This window comes from Aythya ferina (assembly GCF_964211825.1).
Source record: "Aythya ferina genome assembly, chromosome: 5".
In the NCBI taxonomy this organism is placed as follows: domain Eukaryota; kingdom Metazoa; phylum Chordata; class Aves; order Anseriformes; family Anatidae; genus Aythya; species Aythya ferina.
Window position 1 is genome coordinate 33,946,218 of NC_140301.1, and position 24,291 is coordinate 33,970,508.

The following is a 24,291-nucleotide window of genomic DNA, read 5'->3' on the forward strand; positions in this document are numbered from 1 at the left end:
CCGCAGCTCGGGGCCGGCCGGGGGTGGGGGGGCCGCCTGCTGCCCGCCCCTCCCTAATTAGCTAATTAACGGGGCCTCACGGGCAGGTGGGGCTGGCTCGGAGGAGAAGTGGTTGTCCTGCTGTGCCAGCAGGGGCTCGGGGGTTGCCCTGCGTTTTGTGGGGTGTCGCTTAAAGCACTTGGGGGGGCACCCAGTGGGGTCGCCCCCCGGCATAGCGGGTGCTTGAGGGGGGAGGTAGCCCTGTGAGGAGCTGAGCTTCTGCCCTGTCTGTGGGGCTGTGGCTCGGTTAGTTGGTTACTGCGAGCTGCAGCCCCCTGTGCCCACCCAGAGCCCCCATCCCTCGGTTCTGTGAGGTGTGGGTCACCCTCCTGGGGTCGGGGAGCAGCCTCGCCGCAGCTCAGCGTGGTGGCCTTTTGGCTCGCTCCCTCAGAGCTGACTCAGTCCGTTCGCCCTCTCCTCTGGAAACCTTTTTCCTGAATAACCCAGACCTCGTCTTTTCAGAGTCTCTTGGTCGAAGCCAGCTTTTTCGAAGTACCAGGAGGTTTGTGTGCCAGAGTTTCCATTTCTAGCGCCAGGCCTCGGGTGTGGTTTGCCATGACGCTGGGACAGAGCGTGTAGAGGAGTGCCTGGAGGCCTCGCTGGCCCCTCTCCTCTCGACTGCTTCCAAGAGACCTGGGACCCAACTCCAAGGACCAACTGTGAGTTTGCTGTGATGTTTATGCAATCAGTGGAGAGAGGAAAGTTTGAGAGCCTTACAGGAGGGAGAGAGGAAAGAACATGCCGTAAATCTGTGCTCCCGCTTCTCTGGAGCAGCCCAGGGATGTTTTCTCTCTTGACAACTGCCCCAAGCTTTATAGGAGGTAGAAAAGTACCTCTACAGAGGACCTTCAGAGACTATGAATTCCTATTAGAAAAGAGATCTTAGAAACCATTCCACTTATTTTGCCCTGGGGCCAATCCTCAGTTCACTTTCCCCTGGGTAGATTCCCGTGATATGTCACTGTATGTGGTACAACAATTAGTGTACTTTCAAAAAGCGACTCAAGACATTTATCTTACCCTAGAAGTTAATTATCACTGAGCATTAACTTTTTATCTTACTAAAATAATATTTTTTTATTTTAAAAATAAGACACCACCACCACCCCTGAAAAAAAATGAACAAAACCAATGCCAATTCTTTGGCGTAGAGATTCTCTAAATTAACTATATGAGACTTTAATGCCATTATCAAATGTACGTACATTAGTGAGGTAGGGGAAAGCAAAAACACGTAATTCATTAATATTCTTTATCCACTGTTTGCCTTATTTTATGTTATGCAGATTTTGATACTGATACTCCATGCATTGAGCATCTGAGATGCCTTCCATTTCAGATCTGGCTGTCCCCAGTGCTGACTAAGTGGCGAGGCTACTACGTAACATAGCTGTCTCACTCCTTTCCTCTAAGACTGGAATTGCTTAGGGAAAATTGAGTGCTCAGGTAAACAAGATCATTAGAATAGCAATACTTCTGCTCTTTTTCCTGATGCAGGGCAGCCTAGTAAAGGTCATGGGGTAGAAGGAGGATAGATAGCATATTTACTCTTATCTCCAGAGGATTGAAAAGTTTTTCCTACCTTTTAGCAGAAGATAAGTCTTGCTTGCATCTGCAGGCAAAACTCAAGTTGCTGTAATGGTACTCTTTACATCAGTAGTCAGACTAAAGTAGCCAAAAACATTCATGCTTTGGAAAAAGATCCTGGCAACAAGGAGGCAAAATACCAACTAGTATTACAAATACCATGAAGTTGACGGTCTTAGTCAGAATATAGCTTTACCAGACCCAGCAACAAGACAGCTTTATTCTCTAATAGAGAACTGTGAGCTATAACTAAGGTGGAACCTCAACAAGAGTGTATATCAGACAGAAGGCATTGTAAAAAAATAATAATAAAAAAGCCTAATATCCTGCTCATGCATATTTATACTCCTTTGACTTTGCTGCATGCATTAGTTTGAAGAGTGTGAGCCTGTAAATGCAGAATAGTATTTTCAAATTACTCTTTCTCTGGCCTGTGGTGTACCACGTCTGCTTAGTACTGGCATACCAGTACTAATTGGCGGCACCCCATGCCAGTGGCCTTTCTGCTGTGCATGATTTGTGAACTGCTATTCTTGTCCTTAGTGAATAACGATTACAAAAATAATCTGGTGACTCTTGAGAGAGAAAGCAAATGTGGTGTTAGTAATTGATAGAAAATGCTAACCATGACAGCGCAATGAGGAAACCCGTAGGTTACTGTGCATGCCCTCTGTGCAGGGAAGCAAACACTGGAGGATGAAAGGAATGGGGACAGGAAGTACACAACATTGCTGGGGGTAACTTAGATGACACCATTGGAGTCTACTTTGGGATTAATACGTAGATCACTGAAAGCAATACAGGTCTTTCAATCTGCTTGAGGAGAGTTGGTATTGGGGCATTTGTCTTCAGTTACAGACTTAGAAATTTACACCTTTTACTGTATGTGAAAAACAGGGGATGTTAAGATTTTTGTCCTTTAATTGGTGATTTGTTGGCGATTCCTGATGACCTCCACAGGTTCTGCCTCTGATGATGATGACATGTGCAGACCTGTAAACAAACTCGTTGATCATTGTCAAGACAAGGAGGCTATTTTTCTATAGCAGTTTCCCTTCCCAGAAATCAAGCCTTCAAGGCTTCTGAGGAAAGCAGGTAAATACTACTTTCAGTTACTGCTATTGCTATTTTTTTGTTAATGGGTACAATTCTCAGAAGGATGCTGTGTGTTACAAAAGTGCTTGGTAAGACCATGGTCAGGCTGGCATACATGTTCAAAACGGTCTGACATGTTGTCTGTCAACATGTCAAAACTGACATCTGTCAGCGGTTATGATTTATTTTCCAGGTCATTCTGATACTTGGTTTTACGATGCTAAAACTAATATAACATTTTTGCAGTGCAGCAGAAAGGTCTGGAGTCTGGCTCTTTGTAGCTTCTCCTAGTAGTTTTTCAGTTCATTTTCTACTATGTGAGAAAATGTATAGGTAACTTGAACAGAACCCCCTGTCCCCTCAAAAAAGCAGCACCCCTACAACTGCAGGAGTGGTTACAGAGATATTTTAGGACTACACACCAGCTGTGTGGATGACAGGACATCATTACTCAGAATATCGATGGGGACCTGAGGCACAGGCTGCCTGCTGCTCTGGAGGCAAGGCAGGCAGCAGCCTCCCTCCTGGATGGAGAGGGAGGGAGGGAGGCGTGTGTGCCTCCAGCTGGGGATTGTTTTTCTTTTTCCCCAGCTGTAAGGCACAGGTTTTTCTGTTGAGCTCCACCACAGCTCGACACCAGGTGCGCCTGGCAGTGCAAGTCGCGTTTTTAAATAGCCTCTCTTTTTTTCGCTCGCTGTTCGGTTGATCTATTTTGGGCCCTCTCCACGCAGCTTTAATCAACCCATTCGGTGCCGCAGTAATTAATTATTCCCCTAGGAGCCCCGAAAGAGCTGAGCTGAACCCCTGGAGGCCGCCTCAGAGGCTGTCCCCCCGCGCTTGGGGCCGTGAGATGGCGGCGGCGGGGCCCTGCCGAGGCCGCCTCAGCGCTCGGCGCCGCTCCCGGGGCCGGCAGCCGCGGCCCCCCCGCTCCTCCCCGCCCCGGTTATGAAAGCTCCGGGGAGGGGCCGGGGCAGCGGAGGCCGGCGGAGCGCAGGTGAGAGCGGGGAGGCTCGGTGGGGGCTCGGGGAGGGACCCGGCCCTCAGCGGGCTCTTCCCCGAGGAGCCCCCGGGGTGCGGTGCCCGGCAGCCGGGAGGAGGAGGCGGGGAGCCGGGGCAGGCAGCAGGCTCGTGGTGCTGGCCCCCACGGTCAAAAGCGTGTTTGGAGCTTAGCGAGGGAGCCCAGCCCAAATATTAGGTGGTGGCCGTGAAGTAGGAAGTGTCTTCTGAACGGGCTCGGTGGGACAGCAGTCAGCCTTGGCTGTCTTCGCAACAGCTCAGACCCTGTCCTTAGCCCAGTCTGAAGAGCTCAGTGTGAGCTGCTGCAGGAACAGTTAGGGTATTATGTGGTTTCACAGATGTGCTTTATGCAGATCTGTGGGTTTTAAGCTTAAAATTTCGGTAGAAGCACATCTGTCAAAACATACCCCAGTGCTGTAGGATACACTCATTTTCATATGGGAACAAAGAAGAGTTTATTGAACCTGTTCCCCTCTCCAGCAGAGCACAACAAAAAGCTACTGTCATGCTGATGAAAGAGGCTACGGGTATAAGCACTACTTCCAGGCCACTGGGATAAATTTCACTCCAGTTTTCCTCTCTGTCGTCTGGTTAAAAGTCTGTGACAGTCTTACCTTCCGTGCTTTTATTTGCTTCTAGTGGTCAGACAGAATGGCTCCAGTAAATCAGCCAAAGGACAAGAAGCATGAGAGGGCGCATGAGTATTGGTCAGAAGAAGCAAAATCGTCTGGGAAAAGGAAACTGGACTACAAGGAACTAGAGAACGAACCACTAGCGAAGAAATTGTTTCTGAGAAAAACATCCAAACCCCTAGAGAAAATTGGTAATGCTTCTTTACTGTTTCTCCCAACCAGATTTACCCTAAATCACAGGTATCGACTAGCTGAAGAAGGAGAATGCCAAGAGTCACATTCAGATGACTCTATTACATATTCAAGTGATACACAGACATGTATCGGGGTAGTGCAGCCTACAATTATCTGTCTAGTGAGAGTGTGTCTGCATGTCTGTCCTTCGTATTTGAGACTCCATACCCCTTGGTAGAAGCCTGTCCACCGATAATGCCAATACAGCACACTGGAGAGTTCTGTGGAATTCCTGAATTACCAGATCTCTGCTTTATTGTAGGACAGACAGCCTTGGTAACAAATCATTTTTTCTTCCATGCAATTCTTAATGCAGTTTCTTAGCTGTAAGGTTGGTGTTCTACAGCATGCAGTCTAAACTGACATTGCCACCTGATCTGTGCGTATTCTAACTTTTCCTAAAGCAAGCAGGAGTTACAAAATATGGAGCAGTTGTTAGTGTGGACAGTGGTCATGGAAGCAAAATACTCTTGTTGGAAAGGAGTTCTGTACGTAGTTGTGGATAGTTAAAGCATCTTCTGTAGCTGACTTAGCTGTGTGGTTTTCATTGTAACTTCATGGCCTGATTTTCAGATTTGATGAGCACCTGTAGTTCCCCTAAGTTTCAGAGGGAGTTGGATATGGTTAGTACTTTGAGGAAAAAGAGACCAATCGTATTTTTCCCGAAGACTTTTCTTAAAAAGATCAAGACCTTTGCATTTGAGATTTTCTGTTCTTTATACACACTTTGTGAGAAAAACATCCAACCCCCCAGAGAAAATCGTAATGCTTCTTTGCTGTTTTATATATTGATTTTAATATGTTTTGGAAAAAAATTTTTTTTTTCTTCTGAATTATGTAGTACAGGTCCAGTTTCTTGCAGTTGAAATCTGTTTTTAAGCGTTTACTACAGCAGATTCTAAAAAGGCCTGAAGTTTTTACTTAGTAAATTTTCATTTGCAACCACACTGAATCTGAAAAAATATGCCCCCTTCTGTCACTTCTGAAGAAGGAACTGTGGATGCTAATTCTTCTGTGGAGGGAAAAAAAAAAAGGAATTAAAATATAAATCCTTTTGTGCCCACTTCAACAGGTGTGGCAAGTGTTAGCACTATGTTGGCATGTGAATAAAGAAGTTTAGTCTCTCACCCCTGCATTTCTAGGTTCCAGGCTTGCCTTAAAGGAAGATTTTGTTTAGGTTCTAATCACACAGAATGATCCTTATGTTTTTGGTCTTCTGTTTTTTCATTAGTATCCTTAAATGAACGTAGCATTTTTGTTTCTTAACAAAGGCATCTTTCTCACTTGACATCTAGATCTACTGAGGTGTTACAGTCTATTGCCATGGGGATGATTAGCTCATAGACATGGGACTGCGCACAGATCTTGTTTTTATCTAAAGGTCCCTGAAGATAAAACTTGGAACATGAACAAAATGTAGAAGCATGCTGTGCTCTCAGCAAAAATCACCCTGAACAGAAAGGTTTTCAGGCGATGAGGCGTCAGCAAGTCTATTATCAAAAACAAACCTCACAGTTTGCAGGCAGACTGTACGGGCTACAGCACAAGCAGATAGAATATTCTCATTCACAAGCAGGCATTTCAGGAACTGTGTGGGAACTCCCATTGCCACACTTGGGGAAATTTCAGGTGGAATATTTCTGCTCTTCACACGTCTGACCTTCTTTCCCCTGCACACAGGGGCTCAACCCCTCCCACTGCATGTTGCCAAGTTGCTGGGGCTTTGGATGGCCTCAGTATATTCTGGGTACAAACCATTCAGGCTGTATACTGTCCAAGAGATGCGCCACCTGAGACTTTGCTTTAGTCCTCCTTCTCGTGCTGTCTTTTTGCTAAATCTTTGGCTAGCAGAAGGAAGTTTGAACATGAGGAAGCATACACAAAGTTTGGCAGCCTATGGGAAGCACTGGGCTCCGCAGTGGCAAAGGCTGCGTGCTCCTTAGACGTGTAAGAGTCATTTAGTCTTTTCACTTGTGACTGAAGCTTTTCATGGATTTAGCAGCAAATGCAGATGTCTTCCCATGTTTAGTGAATGAGCGTGACCGGCATTGGCTCCCAGTAACTTTTATTCTTTTTCTCTCTGGCAGGTCGGAGTGGAGGTGGGTCTGTGACGAGAAACACCAGAGCCCTTTTCCATCAGCTGGAGCGGCGGTGCAGCATTGTTCATTATGTCTACCAGAACAAGCTGGGAGGCTCCATCCGGGCGCAGCTCAGGCAGGTGAGGAGTTCCTCCTTCATGACCTGTTGGATGTCCTAACTCTTTTTTTTTATGCTATATTGTTAAGCTGCAAGCAATTTGGATGGAGGCCTATGACATTGTAGCTGTAGGTGAAGTGTAACATTCTGGATGCACAGTAATGACATAGTCATCAAGGTCTTGTTTCTGACAGGGAGATGTTATCCTCCCTCGTTAATATTAGTTATCCTGCCTTCTTAGCTCAGCCCAAGAGGCTTAGCTCCCTGTACGTCATTTAAAGCATGGTATCTCTCAGTTCTCTGTTGCTTTCCGGGTGCTGTGGTTGATGTGGATTTGTGTGGTCCAGATAGTTTCCCTTGGGGACAGCATGTACTCCTTGCGGAGAGGAGCTTAGCCTTTGTTGTGAATGTTCTACAGCTGGTGGTGATTAGAAATTGTTAGTGCTCCTCATTCAGAGATACTCAGGGATCCCTGCAGAAGTCATAATTATCTTTTATCTTTGTAACAGTGTCTACAGCTGCCCTTTCTGCGTTCTCTGACCTCATACCGCCTCTTTCGAACAGCAAGTCCCTTTGACAGGAGAGTGACGTGCCTGGAGTGGCATCCAACACACCCAAGTACCGTAGCCGTTGGTTCCAAAGGTGGAGACATCATTCTGTGGGACTACGAAGTACTTACTAAAACCTGCTTTATAAAAGGGGTAAGTCACTGGGTGTGTGGGGTGGGTAGGAGGGGAAAACTGGAGCACCACCAAATATCTGCGGGTCAGAAGTGAGATCTGTTGTGAGAAACACATGAAGGCCTTGGGCTGCAGAGTAGCCAGGCATGGGTCAGGACTGAGATGCAGCAGCTGTCATTCCTAAATTCCAGATTGTTCTAGGGAACAATCCTATTGCACTAGGGAGAACAGAGGCTTGTTGAGTAAATTCATAATGAAACTGTACTTGATGTGCGTTCAGTGTGGGGGGAAAAAAAAATCAGCAACTGGCAAAACAATTATTTTAAAGGGATGCCAGAAGCAAATAGGCAGAGAGGGTCTGTCTGGTTTAGGTCTTGATCTTTCTCTGCTCACCTTTTATTCTGTGTCATATGAAGAAGCAACTTGGAGTGGAGAGAAACAAAGTCCCTACATCTGAAGTAAAAAACTAAGCTAGAATGAGTGGTTTGTACAGCTAGCATGCCCCCATAGCATATTCAGCCATTGGCAGTCCTACAGGGACTCTAAAAGACTCTTCTGTCCCTTCCTAAATTAACATAGGTGTGCACTGGAAGGAATTCCATCCTCCAAAAATTCCAGGGCTGTATTTCTTTTTTTGTTACTAGTGTGATGTCAGCCAAGGAGCACGTTGCTGGGGGACTGGCGGAGTTGCAGCTCTATTCTCTGGGAGGGCAGCTGCCTAGACAACTGTCATGTGGGAAGGCATGGTTGTCTTTGTCTCCTGGAGGGCTGTGGTGTGTTTGACTGTTGCTGTTAAGAACGTAGCAGAGAATGCAGACTTAGAGCACACACTTTCCTTCTTCCCCATCACTCAGTGGATTTTTTCTTTTGTTCATCCCCTTCCTTGTAGATGGGAGCTGGAGGGGCCATCACAGGAATGAAGTTTAACCCTTTTAACCCTAGCCAGCTGTACACTTCGTCAGTTGCCGGCACTACCACCCTGCAGGATTTTAATGGCAATACTTTCCGGGTCTTCACCATCTCCGAGGACTGGGAGTAAGAAATACAGCAATGTTTTGGGCCTCTGCGTCCTGCTGGCAGGAGCACTACACAGAGAGAGAGAGATGCTGGTCTCTAATATATGGGAGCTGGGCTTCTTCTCCACGTAGACCTCCTTTACCCTCTAAATTTCAAGAGTTCCCTCCCTTCTGAGGAGGCTCGCTCTCCCTTTTTATTTTTCTCTGAAATGGGGTGGTGGGTAGAAGAGAGCTCTCCCTCATTAAGGGGAAGGACCCAGATGCTTGCTTACTACCTGTTACACGTGGGAGTGTGGGGTGGATTTCCTCAGCTCTGTGCTCTGTAGCTCTGCCCTGGGGACCTGCTGACCTCTTGGCCTGCTAGCAGTGCTGCTCGCTGCCAGGTGGCTTTTGCAGAGCCATCTGCGGTCCCCTCAGTCCTTCTCCACAAACACCACTGGCTTTAAGTGGTACACGTCATAAGGATCACACCAGTTCGTCCCACCTAACTTTCGGTGCTTCTTGTGTAAAATACCAAAATTAAGACTCAGATTCTTCAGAGGAATGAGGGGATGAATCTCTAGAGGCAATTCTATGTGCCTGTGTTTAGAATCCCCCTCTCACACTATTCTGTGGACTCATGAGGAAGCCTGACCTCTTCAGTTAGTTACTTCAGTGCTAGGTAAGTGAGAGAAACGGGGTTAGCCTCCTCTTTGCTTTTCTCCACCTGATTCTTTCTGGTAGCGGCTTTCATGGTTGGTTTCCAAAGCGGCTGTTCCAGCTGCAGTCTTGTCTTGAGGCAGAAGGTGAGCCCTAGTGGTGCTGGGATGACTGCTCAGGTAGGCAAGGTGGGACGGGAAGATCTTGTATCCCGGTGGATCCCTGTCACAGCAATGCCTGGATTTGAAAGGACATGCAGTCTGTCTTTGCTGCTGTGAGGGCAGGCAAGCTCTATGGATGGGCTTTTTGTCTTCATTGGCCTCTTAACAGCTCATGTGTACTGTGTGACTTCATTAGATGGTTGCTCTGTGAGCAGCAGATGGAGTGCACATCAGAGTCTGGGGACTCCCAGTCTGTGTCCTTCTTTTCTGTCTTTGTGTATGTTTTCCACATTTCCTCAGTTGAGGTTCTTGTGCCTCGTAGCTAGCAGTAGAATTACTCCTGGCACTGCGCTTGTGCTGCCTGCTGGTACCTTGAGAAGGACTAGGTATGGAATGGAAGTAGGCTGTAGTGAACTGGTGAACGAAGCCTCTGTAAGAAAAGCTTGGTGCAGGGCTGTCATGAGATTTTCTGTAGCTTCTGCATGCAGTGGTGCTGGTTTTTCTTCTGATCTCCTAAACCTGGTCTGAGCCAGGTGGTTCACTGCAGATTTGTCCTTCCCTCGGCAGCAGAGGAAGCAGTGCTGCTAATGAGGTTTGCAGCCCAAAGCTTTGGGGTTGAACCTAGAGGCTCAGAACGTATATGCTCAGGTCTGAAACAGATCAGAAAGATCTTATGTGTGTCCCCTGAAAAAAGAGCGGTGCATCGTGCCTTGGGAAACCTGCAGCGTGTTCCAGGAGATGAGTTGTATTAAGATTTTTTTTCCCCCACTCTAACCTTGATGCCTTTTGGCTCTGTGTGTATTCCAGAAAGGGCCGGGAGATTCTCTTGGAGACATCAAGTTCAGTCCTTATGAGGCAGTGAAGCTTTATGTGGCATCAGGGGATGGCACCCTAAGCCTGCAGGACCTTGAGGGCAGAGCCGTGCAGGTGATCTCCCGTGCCCCGGACTGTGGCCATGAGCTCCATAACGTTTGGTGAGGAGGGAGCAGCACAAGGATGAATCTCTGCTCCTTAATGCTGTGGTTAATGGTTAACCCTTAGCGCTGGGTTAGTGCTGTGGCTCTGCTCGTGCTCACTAACATCTGCTTCTTTGCAAGCGTGAGGAGATCCTTGGCGTGACGTGGCCCTGTGAGGAAGCTCAGAGATAGGCTCCCAGTCCCAGCTCCAGCGTGGCAGGGTGGGTGACAAGCTAGGCAGCCCCGGGGCACCTCGGTTTTTGCAGTAGCTGAGTGCGCTGCATGCACCTTCTGGTGTTATTTCTGGTGACACCATCTCCTGTCTTGCAGGTACTGACAAAGCTTTGCTGTATAAAATGTGAGGTGAGAAGAGCAGAACATGCTTTCTGCTCTTCGTTGTGATCGGTGTTCTGGGCGCTTTGTGTGCAGCAGCTCAGGCAGCAGAGGAGAGCTCAGGCCAAAAAACATTCCTGAGGAATCAAAGTTTCAGCTTACTGAGTTTACCCTATTGCCCTCTGGAGTGTGCAGGCTCACCATGCTAATTCCCAGTGCCTTGAAATCAAGAATAATTTGCAATTCATTGCAAATTAAAGCTTTCCCTACAGGTTCCCAAAGGACCCCAGTTTTACTCTCACTGGCCCTACCCTCCAGCAGAGCTGGGGTTAAGAAATAGGTCTTTATCAGATAAATCTCCACTTGGTTTTGTTCCTTGGAGCATGAAGTTGAGACAGTTTAGAGGTGCAACTTTCCAATCCAAAGCTTTTGTCTTTTCTTTACTGCTGCTTCACTGTGTTGTAGGAAACGTTATTTTAAAGCTGTTTCTGTATGTTTGGCTATGTTGCATGGGTGTTCTGATCTTTCTCAAAGTGTGCAGGCTCCAAGGGACTTCTCAGCCTTTGTGTTCCACTGTTGCAACATGTCACACTCTGTCTAGTGAGCATTTCACAAATTATTTGGAAATTATTTCATATTCAGTCGCCAAAACAAGCACTGCTGATAAACCTTCCTGATGTTGAGGGCCACCCCATCAGATCAGGCAGGAGATGGCAATTACAATGTGTTGTGGTCTCCTTTGTCAGAAAGGGACCAGATGTGAACCAGAGCTCAGCTGCCTTCAGCTGCCTGTGGGAGGCAGCACTGATTTTTGTCTCTTTCCCTCTAGTTGCTGGTACTGCAGCGTTGATGTTTCTGCAAGCTGCCGCGCTGTGGTGACAGGAGATAATTTGGGCAACGTGGTTCTGCTCAGCACTTCTGGTGAAGAGGTTTGTATGGCTCCCTATAGCACCTCCTTTACAGGAATCTGCACTGCTCATTGACTTCCCTGCACTACAGGGGCCCAGTAAAGTGGACAAGTGCCTTGCAGCTGAGATGAGCCTACACATAGTTTAGGGGCTAAGACTTCCTCAGCTTCTGCCAAGCATGCTGGTCAGCATGATAGTAACAAATCTCCAACAGGGACTGTGTGATGTGCTGCCCTTTTCTTAAAAGTATTTGTTACTGGGCAGAGTAATTATATGGTAAACTGAAGAGCCTAAATACCTTCTGCCAGCAACCTTCATCCTTCCAAAAATTTAGCGCCCTGATAGGAGTCATTTGGGAGGCACTGCTTTGACGGACACCTTTCCATGACTGTGGAGTAAGTACGGAACAGTAATTCAACAAACATTGGGATATAAATTGCACTACTGCTTCTAGACATGAGAGGGCAGGCAGAGGCAGACTCTGAAGCAGTACAGAAACCTATTAGAGAACAGGCTTGGAGTGGCCCTGCTTACAGGAGCCTGCTGTACCACCACACTGGAATTACCATTTCTCCTGCCTGCAAGGGTAACATCTGTAAGAGTGTGCCACCCGGTGAGCTGTGGCCAGAGGCAGCTGTGTAAATTAGCGAGCAGTTACACATACATGAATTTTGTGCATTAAAGGTTAGTTGCTTTATTTTTTTTTCTCTTGAAAGAATTTGATGGGCTCTTCTGCACTTAGGAGATACCTGTTATTATAGAGGGAGGGCCAACTGTACTCCTTTGACTAGAAAGAATCTTCTGTCATCCAGTATAAATTTATTGATAGTCAGTTTATATCCATTTGTTCTGCTGAATTAAAATATTTCTTCTTATATTTCTTTTCTGATACCTTTCTAGAAGCCAATTGTATCCCATCACCTGTCATTTTTACTAAGATAAAGAAAGCAAGCTTTTCTGATCTCCCACAAAGTAGGCCCATCCTTATTATGTTGGTGGCTCATTTCTGTACCTGTTCCAGTTTGTTTTAATCTTCCTGCAGCTGCAACACTGGCACTGCATGAAGTATTCCACATGAGGTCTTAACAGTGACATTAATGCTTCGCTCCATGAAACAGGGATTGTATTTTTCTTTCCTATAGCTGTAATAAGTTGGTGGATCAGAGATTCTCCCAGGAATAAATAGTTCCAAGATCATTCCTCTCCTTTCTTGTTTCCAGTAGGTGTATTATAGAAGGTTTTTTTTTTTTTTTTTAACTCTGTAAATGTATGACCTCTTTACTCTGCACTAGTACACTAGCAGATTCTCATTTCATTTTTTTTAAATCCAGTCCTTTTTTGTGTGTGTGTGATTTTTATTTTTTGTTTGTTTGTTTCCTCTGCTTCAGATTTGGAAGCTGAAATTGCACAAGAAGAAAGTAACTCATGTGGAGTTTAACTCTCGATGTGAGTGGCTGTTGGCCACAGCATCTGTGGATCAGACAGTCAAAATCTGGGACCTCAGAAACATCAAAGACAAAACTAATTTTCTTCATGTGCTTCCTCACGACAAACCTGTCAATGCAGGTAAGTTCATGAGATAAGAATTTAGTCGCACAGATGTCTGCTGAATCTCCCATCCACGTGCTTTTCTTCTTTTCTTTTTTCCTGAGTTTTGGCTTCTACGTTGCTTTTCTTCCCAAAAAGCGTGAGTTGATCCTCTCTTTCTTCCAGTTATCTCTTTGTGCTTTTTAAGAGATGAAAACACTTTGGAGCAAGCCTTAATACAGCCAGATGCAAATTGTTCAAGTATCATGTAACTTTTAAACACAAACATTGAACATGAATTTTACCTGAGTCCTTTGGGAGGAGGTTGATTTAACTTGTTAACCTGTATTTTTTTTTTTTCAACCTTCTGAGTAAATTATTCAGAGTTGCTGTTCATGGTGGAAGCGCACATAAATTGTGTTTTTTGACAGACTTACGCTAGGCAGCTTAGAGCTCATTTTCTGAGGTACTGCCTTACAGGTTTAACAGAGAGGATGCTCATGCTTTCTTGCTGAAAAGCTTTCCTGCATGCCAGCTGTCTTCCTTTTGCTGGTGCTTATAAGCAAGGAAGGCAGTGGGAATGTGCAGCCAGAGGCAGGGAGGTGAAATAGGGCAGCTACAGATGGCCTCAGACTTGCTGTACAAACCGTGGCACTGTGCTTTCTTAGTGTTGAAACATCAGCAGTGTCTGAGATGAGAAAACTGAATTTATTGGGATGGTTCCTTTGGCAAAAGCAGGGCGTGGGACTCAAGGCTGTTTCTTGGCTGCAGTTTTACCAGTTTCTGCAAGTCTGAACTGCAGGTGTCAGTTTCCATCTTTTCTGGTGACTTCCCATCTGAATGAACAAGTTCCTTTCTTGGCTATGTCTCTTTCTGACTCTAAAATGAGAATAGTGATTCTTCCTATGTAACTCCATGCTGTAGGTTTCAGCTTACTGTAAGAGCCTTGAGTTTGCTTGAGACGGGTGAAGTCTTGTGTTGGGGCACATGGCCACGTGTACGTTTTTAGTTTAAAAAAGAAACAAGTTGACATTTTCCTAGTTAGAGAAATGTGACTTTTATGTTTCTTGTCAATCACAGCATATTGATCTCTTTGCCTTGTTGTCCCCCTCTCCCAGCTTACTTCAGCCCAACGGATGGTGCCAAGCTGCTGAGTACAGACCAGCGCAACGAAATCAGGGTTTACTCTTGTTCAGATTGGACCAAGCCACAGCATCTGATCCCACACCCACATCGGCAGTTCCAGCACCTCACACCTATTAAGGTGAGTTAAGCCAGCATAGTCCGAGAGGAGCATTGCTCTTGGTGCTAGCAGCAGGCTTTGAAAGAAATGGTCTGATTTCTGGGCAGGATACGATGGTGGGTGGATATTCACACTGCTGCAGCTCTTGCAGAGCATTCCGCTGAGGATGCTCGTGTTTCTGAGTCTATGAGTGGGATGGACAAACTGCTGCTCACGCTGCTGGTTCCCTGGTGTGTGTCAGCATTAACTCTGCCCCTCTCTAACTCCCTGTCCCTCTGCTCTGTGACCAGGCGACGTGGCATCCTCGCTATGACCTCATTGTAGCGGGTCGCTACCCAGACCCGAAGTTCCCAGGGTACACAGTGAACGAGCTGCGGACTGTTGATATATTCGATGGGAACACCGGGGAGATGGTTTGTCAGCTCCATGACCCAAATGCGTCTGGTATCATCTCGGTGAGTTGGGCACTGCAACTAAAACTACCTCTGCGTGTTGAACTGCAGCCAAGAGATGGGCTTTAGGGGCGAGAACAATAGGAACGTCCTCTCCACTTGTGACAGACTCACGGTCTCGTGGGGTTGTGGCTGCTGGCTAAAGCTGCTGACTCGAGCAGGGCTGTTCTGTGGTCATCTGTGGGTTTCCTGTGATGCTCTTTAGGGAGCATTTTGCTTTCCAGATTGTTTGTTGCCATTATGTAAGCAGTGGTGCTCTTATGCCTCTGTTATGTAAGCAGTGATGTTCTTACAGACTCTCATTGTTTTTTCCATTTTCAGCTCAATAAATTTAACCCTATGGGAGACACACTGGCCTCTGGCATGGGTGAGTAAAGAGAACCTAGAACACTAAGCACCCAGGAAAGACTAGGCTTGTTTCTCAAGACTAAAAGTAAGTCGTGAGTGTGGTTTCCCAGATCCCATTCACTAGTACTCCCCTATAATTTTCTACATCTGTGAAGGAAGTCAAGACCTTCTTGTCAGTCTTCCACTTTTGCCGTTACGAAATGGGCTGCTAGTCATCTCTCAAGCATTCCTGAGCACGAGATCTGCAGGGGAAGAAGCCTCCCCTGAGCCCTGCTGCCATCTGCCGGCCATATAACAGTTCCAGAACACAGGATGGGGGGAAAAAGGCCTTTTCCGGGTAGGCCTGTAGCACTTTCCCTTTATTTGACTTACCTTATTTCCCAGGCTTCACAGCCAAGATTACACGATTTTTCTTAGGCCGTATGGGATTAAGGGAACTGATTATAGGTTTCTGTCTTATAACTGTGACAGATGAGATTAGAAATTACTTGATTACATTTTGTAATTAGAGAAAAATTTCATGGGTGTTTGGAGATTGTCTGCAATAAAATATCTTTGTATCCTATTTGCCTTGGAAATGTCTTAGAACAGATAAAACATTTTGAATTTCTGGCATTGAAGCAGCATAGCCAAAGGTATTGTCCGTCAGAAGATCTACATCAAATACAATGTTTAATTTTTCCTCTCAGGCTTTAATATTCTGATCTGGAGCCGGGAGGAGATGGTGATGAAGAAGCAAGAACATCTTCTGAAAGCCATGACAGAACAGGGGATCGGAAGCCGGAGTTTGTCCAGACGTGGAGGGCAGAGACAGGCAAACCCAGGGACAAGCAAACTGAAAGCTAAGTTACTGTCTTGGGATGTGGAAGAGATGAGAACAAAAAGCAAAGATTCTAAGTCACAGGCAAGGAAGCGAAAAGGGAAGGATCTAGAAAACTGATCTAGTATTTTGATCTTTTCTGGATCGGAGAGGACAAATTCAGTGCTGGCAGTGGGCAGCATAAGTGCTGCAGGGCATTAGCCTTCTTGCTTTGTCCTTCCTCCCTGGATCTGATCTTGCTTCCCTGATTCCCTTTGCTTCCCCTTCTAGAGAGTTGTCCATTTGTCCTCCAGGTGGAATTACCACTTATTTTCTGAGGCATCAGGGAAACTTCAGAGGTCTTCAGATCCTGCTGCAGTTACTGCTTCCAGCCTGCCACATCTGCTTGTTACCAGTAACAGATCGGTAACAGAGGTGATCACCTCGTGTAGCGCGCTGTGGAGCAGCTCGTGACGGGTCCCCAGAGAGTCCTAGTCAAACTGAACTGAGGAAGCCCTTGTTAGCAACACTGACGTCCTGAAAAGGTCCAATATTTGCAGGGGTGAGGTGATGGATAGCTTGGGTGACCCAGGGAACACCAGCTTTCCCCACAATGTGCGTTTGTCAGAACCTCAGGCTTCGCCTATTCTGTGCTTGCAGCTGTTTAACTAGGCTACAAAGAACACGCCAGCCCTCTTTGTCTGCCTTGTGGGATGCATGGGCAGTACAGAGCTGGGAACCTACTGATTTTGTAGTTTCTATCTCGAGAACTCCAGGCTTTTTCTTGCTACCAATTAGGTAATTTTTCTCACCCATGCCTATGCACGTCAGAATATTGGATGAATGTTTTAAGGCAGAAATGAGGGATTTCTTCCAGACACCCCTTTTCAGAGCCAAATCTTCAAACTGCTGTTAAACTGAAAAGTTTTGCATATTCTAGATTGTTAATAAAATAAAGCTGTCTGGGGCCTTGCTGCTGTTCCAGAGGTTGGTGGATGGGACAGGCTCCAGGCCTGCTCAGATTCTGTGTTCACTTTTGTAGTTTTGCAGTATTGCTATGAATAAAGTTTTGTACTAAACTGAAGTCCTTCTGTGGTACATAGAGTGGGTGCTTTGCACATTCTGCTGAGCTGCTTTTGTTTGGGAGGTTAGAAGACGTTGACCTTTCTCCTGATGAACTAAGAGAACTAGAACAGTACTAGAACTAGAGAAGTCAGTCGTAATGCTGTGTCTTCAATGGACCCTTCATAGCTGCATTATGAGCTGTGTCTATGCATGGTTGCTGCCATCAAAACTAGTTTATCTCAATTCTGTCTGCTGCTGGGACTGTAAATCACAGTTTCCCCTTGGGAGGGGGCGTACTGCAGTACGTTCTGTTTTCCAGCACTGAGCACACTGGGGTTAGACCTGTGAACTCAGAGAACAGGAGGAGTGGAGTTCAGTGTGAATCTATTTTAATGATGAGAAGGAAATGTATTGGAACAATCACAGAAAGTCATTCACAGTCAAAAAGTGTACGGGGTGGGTACTCACCCCGTGCCACCCTGTGGTTTTACTTACGAGACCATGGAGAGGACATGAGAAAATGGGATGGAAAATCTACCGCGACCCTAGAGGCACGGGTACGTGAGTTGCAAAAGAAAACAATCAAGAAAAAGGGATTCTCTGAAAAGTTTGCTGCTCCAACTTCCAGCAGACAGTCCTTCAAACACAGAAACGAAGAAGATTCTGACCAGGATTAGGGGAGCCCTGCCTCCAGCCAGGGGGAGGAAAGGGACAATCGAGTTTATTGGACTGTGTGGATTCGATGGCCTGGCACGTCAGACGCACAGAAGTATAAGGCTTTAGTAGACACCGGTGCACAATGCACTATAATGCCATCGAGCTATAAAGGACCAGAGCCCATCTATATTTGTGGAGTGACCGGGGGATCTCAGCAGTTGACTGTATTGGAGGCTGAAGTGAGTCTGACTGGGAATGAGTGGGAAAAGCACCGCATTGTGACTGGCCCGGATGCTCCGTGTATCCTTGGCATAGACTATCTTAGAAGAGGATATTGCAAGGACCCAAAAGGGTTCCAGTGGGCTTTTGGTATAGCTGCCTTAGAGACAGAGGGCATTAAACAATTATCTACCTTGCCTGGTCTCTCAGAGGACCCCTCTGTTGTGGGGTTGCTGAGGGTCGAAGAACAGCGAGTGCCAATCGCTACCACAACTGTGCACCGGCGGCAATATCGCACTAACAGAGACTCCCTGATCCCCATCCATAAGCTAATTCGTCAATTGGAGAGCCAAGGAGTGATCAGCAAGACTCATTCACCTTTCAATAGTCCCATATGGCCAGTGCGAAAGTCTAATGGCGAGTGGAGACTAACAGTGGACTATCGTGGCCTGAACGAAGTGACGCCACCACTGAGTGCTGCAGTGCCGGACATGCTGGAACTTCAGTACGAACTTGAATCGAAGGCAGCCAAGTGGTACGCCACAATTGATATCGCTAATGCATTTTTCTCCATCCCTCTAGCAGCAGAGTGCAGGCCACAATTTGCCTTCACTTGGAGGGGAGTCCAATATACTTGGAATCGGCTGCCCCAGGGGTGGAAACACAGCCCTACCATTTGCCATGGGCTGATCCAGTCTGCGCTAGAGCAGGGGGAAGCTCCTGAACACCTGCAGTACATCATCACAGAAACCTTTCTTCTGCATGTGCAAAATTTGCTGCCTTGAAAGACAACAGGTCTGGTCCCCTTCAGTGTACTTTCTCTTACTTCTTTCTTGTGCCTGTTCTCACAGGCAGTGGCTTTTCCCTTATGACTGTCTTGCTATGCAGCAGACCTAGATGCGGTTTTCAGAGGCTAAAAAGGTGGGAAAGATATTGAGAAAAGCAAGCTGCTTCTGCTGATTCAGAGTTCCCATGCTGGCAGATGCCAATATGGTGTAGGGAAAAGCCCCCACGGTACTCCATGGGGAAGAAAAGGAAATGCCTGTAACCTAAGATCTGGCTTCTGCTGCCAAGAGGGGAAAGGAACTGCACCAGAAAGGGAACTTAGGGTGGGAAGTGAACAGCATCACCATGTGAAGTGCTGGTGCTTCTGGTGCCTGCTGCAGTCTCGCATGCTGCCAGAAGCTACGAGGCAGGTGGTAAACACTTGGTGTAAAGTTCCCTGCAGCAGCTGCGTGGTGCGGCTCCAGGATGCTTGGCTGTGGGGTGCGAGTGGGTAGGGAAGGCCCTGAGTGCTGTCACGGCGCGGCGTTGAGCTCCGATGGCTCTTTGTGGGGCTGGCATCTCTCCTCAGCCAGGAGCACTGCAGCCTGCAGGAGAGGCACGGCCCTGGCACAGCGTGAAGGGAGCCATCAGGATGCAAGGCCTAGTGGGCTGAAGGCACACAGGTGAAAAGGTGCTGGTAGAGCTGGCTGTCTTGCGTGCCCTTTGGATTGCAGGGCTCTCCTCTTGAACTCTTTTTGCTGAGGCTTTAACCTTACAGAGGGAAAAGGAAACTTCCTCACTCACACCCCACTTCCCTTCCTTCCCATTCCTCTCCTCACAGCTCAAGGAGAACAAACCAGGTCTTTTGGGGATTTTTTTTTTTTTTTTTTATTCCACTATGAGTGGAGTTGTATAGATGGAGTGACGGATTCCAAAAGTGGTCTCAGGTGCCTGGGGCTTGATCAGTGTCACCTGGAAGGGGAAAAGTTTTAAAAAAAAAAAAAAAAAAAAGGGGGGGGTTCATTAAGGGTTCTTCTTGCTGTCCCACACATCCCCCTGTTCCTAGCCAGTCCCTGTATGCCTCTGTTACTGCTCCGTGTCAGGATGTCAGTGCAGCGCTGCTTCAGCTTCCTGCTGGAGCAGACTTGTTGCAGTGAAGGCAGGCTGCTCTAACGGGTGGTTATGGGCACTTGGCATGTCTCATCCTTATCTGTATGCATGCATGGGAACCTTTAGCTAACTCTCCCTGTCCTGGTGGCATGCTCTTTCAAAACCTCCCGTGTTAGCCGAGCACTGGAAATGCTTTGATGCTCTTCCTGCTTGCCATTTGGGGCAAGCAGTCATCACCATAGATATGGGAGAGGTAAAGAACGACCTCCCTGATTTTTGTTTGCTTTTTGTCTCATTCCGCTTCAAGAGAAGCTCTTGTGTGCAAAAGGAAACTGGGCTGAAAGGACAGTTGTTCTGCTTGGCATGGCAAGCTCAGCTGGACCTGCGCTGGATCCAGAACTTTCTCCAAGCCCAGCCTTTGCTGGATTCCCCTCCCCGTGTATCTGCAGGGTGTCCCCAAGCTCCACTCTCACAGATGGTGATGGGTGAGCAAGTTGCGTGTAAGGGCAGAGGGAGTGGAAGGGAAAAGCCGTGTCCTCTGCCCTTCCTCTGCTAGGGTCTGGGGCAGGGAGCAGGCCTGCTGTCCTGCAGCCGGTGCCTGCAGGGAGAAGCCCGTTTGTTCTCTGAAGCCTGAGCAGAAGGGGGAGATGCTTGAAGGCTGCTCGTTGGAAAACGGAGCAGGAGAGGCGAGCAGGCTGCCTTACCTTTCCAGTGCGGTAGTCCGCGGGCCCAGGCTTGATGGTTCTGTCCCCTCCAATTCTGGTTTGGGCTCCCATGGTGTAGATGGGTGCCCTTCTTTTGTAGGTGTCCACCTCAATCTTTGGGAATGCGGCGGGACCGGGAGTCTGCAAGAGAGCCGGGGACCTCGTTGGGTACAAATTCACAGGTTTCTCCTTCCCGATGCCCCACGAGGGCTGCACCCTCAACAGAGAAGGGGCGTGGGAAGCCTGGGACAACGTCAGCTGTGGCACAGCCTGCTCCCCTCCAAAGAGGGGCATGTTCCAGAGCGGCAGGCAGGTAGCCATCAGTTCTGATGAGCTCTGCATCATCAGAACTGCCAGAGCTGGCAAGTGAGGCACTTGCAGGTGTAGGCAGAGCATCCCTGTGTTTTCTTCTGCTGGAACAGCGGGAGAGCTCTGTGGCCCTGTGAGCACAGCTGTGGATTCTCTGGCTTTGCTCTTGGTGCACAGAAGCCTGCCCTCAGCAAGGATGCAGCAGGCTTTGGAGCCCTCGTGGCACGAGGAGAGCAGCTCGGGGTCACTAGGCAGTGCAGAAAAGAAGGGAAGCACCGCTCACCTTGGAGAGGTCTGCATCGAAGCGATCGTGCTTGCTCTTCCACTTCATAGAGTAGCACGGGCTGGCGGTTGTGTAGGCTGTGTTAGGTCCCATCAGCCTGGGTAAGGTGTAGGTGCCAGGGCCTGCAGGAGGAGTGAAAAGAGAGGGTGAGCGCTGGGGTCCTGAGTGAGAGGCTGCTGCTTCTGGCCCCACAGGTCAGGGGGAGGCTTTGGAAGCGGCCCCTTGCCGAGGCGGAGCAGCAGCAGGCTGTCCCTGGAGCTCGCTCAGGCTGCACGTGTCTGCCCTGCCCGGGGTCGCCTTACCTGGAGGGTGGTCTGCTCGGAAGGCCTCGTGCCGGAAGGCCATGGACTGCACGGGTGGGCATTTAAAGACGTGCTTGTTGGATGTTTCAGTGTGGTAGTCGCCTGGGGCCGAGAGAAGAAAAGCAGTCAAGTGTTGGTCTTTTTCTGCAGCCACAGAGGTGATACCCCAAGGAGGGGATCTTCAGAAGAGCTGCAAAATTCCCAGCTCTCTGGCAGCTCCTCCTGCCCTGTGCTGGAGGACACAGGCAGCACCGAGGGGGATTTCTCTGCACCCCACAGCTTTGTCCTGCCCTGCTGTCCCTCTTGTCAGCCCCCCGCCTGTGCCCCCTTCTTTCTGGACTCTGGGTCCTGCCCCCTTGTGCCCACAGCCTGTAGTCCTTGGCAGCAATCCTTCTCAGAGGGCACTTATGGCTGCCCACACTTATGGCTTGTTCCCCTGCTAGGCCAGGGCAGAAGTGGGGTGTTGTGGTCTTGTCGGGATGAAGAGCTGGAGAACCGCTACTCACTTGGTCCGGGTGTGACCTCAGTGTTTATTTTGGGAAGTCCCCGCATGTGGGCGCCTGGAGGCACGTACTTCCCCGTCCTGGTGATGTCAGGCTCCACGAAGTAGCGGGGACCGGGACCGCAGCCGCCGGTCACGGATGGCTTGGTCCCTCTGCAAGTGTAAGCAGGGGCTCGGCTTTTGATGGGACTGTGGCCCACGAAACCTAGGAAGCAAAGCACACAAAGGACACCTCCAGGAGGCTGCACACTTCAAGCTCCGCTGGAAGAGGCGCAGTTGGAGTCGCCATCCTCCCAGATTCCCCTCCCGTGGGCCTTTTTCCTCCAAGACTACTACAACCACAAGCCAGTTACGCAGTGCTTGGGGTGCAGAAGAGTCGGCCAAGAAGCACAAATGGCTTTGTAGCTGCACTGCAAAGGCAGCAGATAGAGACAGCTGATGTCTGGCCAGCAAACTTCCTGCACCCAGCGGTTCAAAAACACTGCTTGGAGCACCAGTGTTGGCCCTCCGTAACGAGCATCCCCGGGATTCAGCTGCTATCCAAGAGTGTAACCCCACAGACACTGGGAGAGCCGAGTGCAAGCCAGCAGGAAGGTGGCTTCTGTGAGGCTTTCACTTCCCTGGAGTGCCGATGGGAACAGCGCCAGGAAATGCTGCCCAGGCCGTTGCTTTTGCTGGTATGAAAGCAGCGCTCTCCTGGGCGTGGGGAAGTATCAGCCTTCCTCTGCCAGGCCTGGGGGGCACGGAGGCTTTGCCAGAAAAGACTTTTGGGCTGCTGTGAGCAGCGATGTCCTAGATGTGCCGCCCGCCCTGGGTTTGGTTGCGGTACCTGTTGCCCCTGGGATGGAGTACTTGGGCCCAGGGCTGGTGAACTGGGCCATGATCGGGCCGCGGGGGCGGTGAGGTCTCCACGTCCCCACAAAGGCTCCGTCCATGCTGGTAGGTGTCTCCAAAGCCTAAAGGTAGAAGAGCAGAGGAGTTACTGATGGGCTGCCCCAAAAGAGCCTGGAGTTCAGCTCTGCCCCTCTCTTTCAGGTGCCAGTGCTCCGCTTGGTGTACAGGACTTCTTCACCGTCCCCTCTGTGCCTCGGTACTGAGCCTTCAGAGGAAACAAAGCTATCGCTGCTGCTTTCACCAGCAGACCGACAGCTGAATCTCCAGTCCCAAAACCCAGGTCTGAAACCCGCCTCCCCCTGCGAGAGGAGCCCGACTTCACCTTTCTTAGCCTTGGAAGGAAAATTCGGTGAGGATGAGCGCTGCTGCTGTGGCTGCTCACAGTCACAGGGCACAGAGAGTTGCTGCGGACAGGCAGAGCTCAGGACAGACTCTGACTCTGGGGCGGGGGGGTCAGCTGCCAGCTTTTATAGGGGGCGGCACGGCATCGCCATGGAAATGCATTATGACAGCATAGAGGCTTCGGGACCACGGGGACGGCATCTGGGCTGTTACCTCCTCGGCTTGGGCTGGTAAAGTGTCTCTGGCCTCAGCCCGGGGAGATGCCAGCCCTGTGCCCCCCAGGCTGAGGCGTGGAGCTGGGCTCTGTCCCTGGGGACAAGTCTCCAACTAGGGACTTAAACTAGTCCTGTAAGGACTAGTTTAAAGGTGGGAGTAAATGGTCTTTTCCTACCCTGGATGATTTTACGATTCTGTGTGATGTAAATTTTTGTTCTGAGAGAATACTGGAGAGACGAGGCCTCCTCTGAAACAGCACAGGAAGATCTTGCAGAGCAACGAATGATTACAGCTTTGGAGCTAGGGCAGCACTGCTCACATCCCTGTGTCTCAGTTCACTGAAGACACACCATTTCTCGATAAAACAGGGAAATTGGGCTCTGAGGCGGCAGGTTCTTGAGTTTCAGGAGAACAACAGAGTGAGTTCATCTCATGTTTTTGCTGTGATAGTGTATGCACAAGAATAAAAAAAGAAGGGTGAAAAGAAATCTAAAATTTGGATGGATGCTTGGCTGTGGGGTGTGAGTGGGTAGGGAGGGCCCTGAGTGCTGTGGCACTGAAGATGTGAATAAACTGCAGGGTAGTGCCTGAGGTAATTAACCTAGGGGCACTGAAACCCGGGGGACACGTAACCGTGGGTATGCTTATGTGATAGCTCGACGTACTTGCAAGCTACAGGTAGTATCAGCAGAAAATGTACTGTTATTGCTGCCCCAGCTCTCCTGGGGTGACTTCATAAAAGCCACTTCATCCATCTCCAGGGAAACTAAGTTGAAAGACTTGGTCACCATCAGCTCCCTAAGCAGAGCGATGAATGGACAGATAGCGCTGCTGGAAGAGATCAGGAGGGAGTGTTGCAGACAGCGTGGTCCCTAAGGGAGAGGCCAAAGCAACCAAAATGAGAGCTTTTTGTCTCTCTGCCTCCCTGTAGCAGTAAGATCTTGATCCTGAGCTTGTGGTAAAGCACGTTCACATTTATTCACCTTTAGATGGCGCTGGAAAGCCCCATTTAAAATAACAGCTCACAGCTTAACTCCAAGTCTTGCTTTGTTAGGACGTCA

General features: G+C 48.6%; 2 protein-coding genes across 14 annotated transcripts; one reads left to right on the forward strand and one right to left on the reverse strand.

Moving 5' to 3' along the window:
- The first annotated feature begins 9 nt into the window (after positions 1–9).
- DDB2 (damage specific DNA binding protein 2) lies at positions 10–16,946 on the forward strand. Of its 12 annotated transcripts, none has more exons than XM_084519522.1 (14): positions 10–86; positions 502–698; positions 1,326–1,485; positions 2,587–2,721; positions 4,378–4,561; positions 6,692–6,822; positions 7,310–7,501; positions 10,104–10,270; positions 11,415–11,514; positions 12,882–13,059; positions 14,139–14,284; positions 14,554–14,718; positions 15,037–15,082; positions 15,753–16,946. In XM_084519522.1, the coding sequence occupies exons 5-14, from the start codon at positions 4,390–4,392 to the stop codon at positions 16,001–16,003; spliced, it is 1,548 nt and encodes a 515-aa protein (XP_084375648.1). In that variant the 5' UTR covers positions 10–86; positions 502–698; positions 1,326–1,485; positions 2,587–2,721; positions 4,378–4,389; the 3' UTR covers positions 16,004–16,946. The 12 variants fall into 12 exon arrangements, with proteins under 12 accessions (XP_084375648.1, XP_084375644.1, XP_084375654.1 ...); XM_084519528.1 differs by lacking the exon at positions 10,104–10,270 and adding an exon at positions 8,370–8,515 and having other exon boundaries at positions 16–86; XM_084519527.1 differs by lacking the exons at positions 10–86; positions 10,104–10,270 and adding exons at positions 94–353; positions 8,370–8,515.
- Positions 16,947–19,340: 2,394 nt separating this feature from the next.
- On the reverse strand, positions 19,341–24,182 carry CIMAP1A (ciliary microtubule associated protein 1A). Of its 2 annotated transcripts, XM_084519563.1 has the most exons (7): positions 23,896–24,182; positions 22,608–22,734; positions 21,783–21,983; positions 21,277–21,378; positions 20,975–21,096; positions 20,383–20,523; positions 19,341–19,540 (listed from the first exon to the last, which is right to left on the reverse strand). In XM_084519563.1, exons 1-7 carry the CDS (start codon positions 24,019–24,021, stop codon positions 19,457–19,459), a joined length of 903 nt encoding a protein of 300 aa, XP_084375689.1. In that variant the 5' UTR covers positions 24,022–24,182; the 3' UTR covers positions 19,341–19,456. The 2 variants fall into 2 exon arrangements, with proteins under 2 accessions (XP_084375689.1, XP_084375688.1); XM_084519562.1 differs by lacking the exon at positions 19,341–19,540 and having other exon boundaries at positions 19,840–20,523; positions 23,896–24,169.
- Between the last annotated feature and the right edge of the window lie 109 nt (positions 24,183–24,291).

Coding starts and splice junctions, on each gene's coding strand:
- DDB2 (XM_084519522.1), top strand. CDS start 4,390: ATGGCTCCAGTAAATCAGCCAAAGGACAAGAAGCATGAGAGGGCGCAT. Junction 10,271..11,414: donor CATGAGCTCCATAACGTTTG/GTGAGGAGGGAG, acceptor CTTTCCCTCTAG/TTGCTGGTACTGCAGCGTTG. Junction 15,083..15,752: donor CACACTGGCCTCTGGCATGG/GTGAGTAAAGAG, acceptor TTTTCCTCTCAG/GCTTTAATATTCTGATCTGG.
- CIMAP1A (XM_084519562.1), bottom strand. CDS start 24,021: ATGGTGACCAAGTCTTTCAACTTAGTTTCCCTGGAGATGGATGAAGTG. Junction 21,984..22,607: donor CTCCATCCCAGGGGCAACAG/GTACCGCAACCA, acceptor TTTGCTTCCTAG/GTTTCGTGGGCCACAGTCCC. Junction 20,524..20,974: donor TCGATGCAGACCTCTCCAAG/GTGAGCGGTGCT, acceptor GCTCTCTTGCAG/ACTCCCGGTCCCGCCGCATT.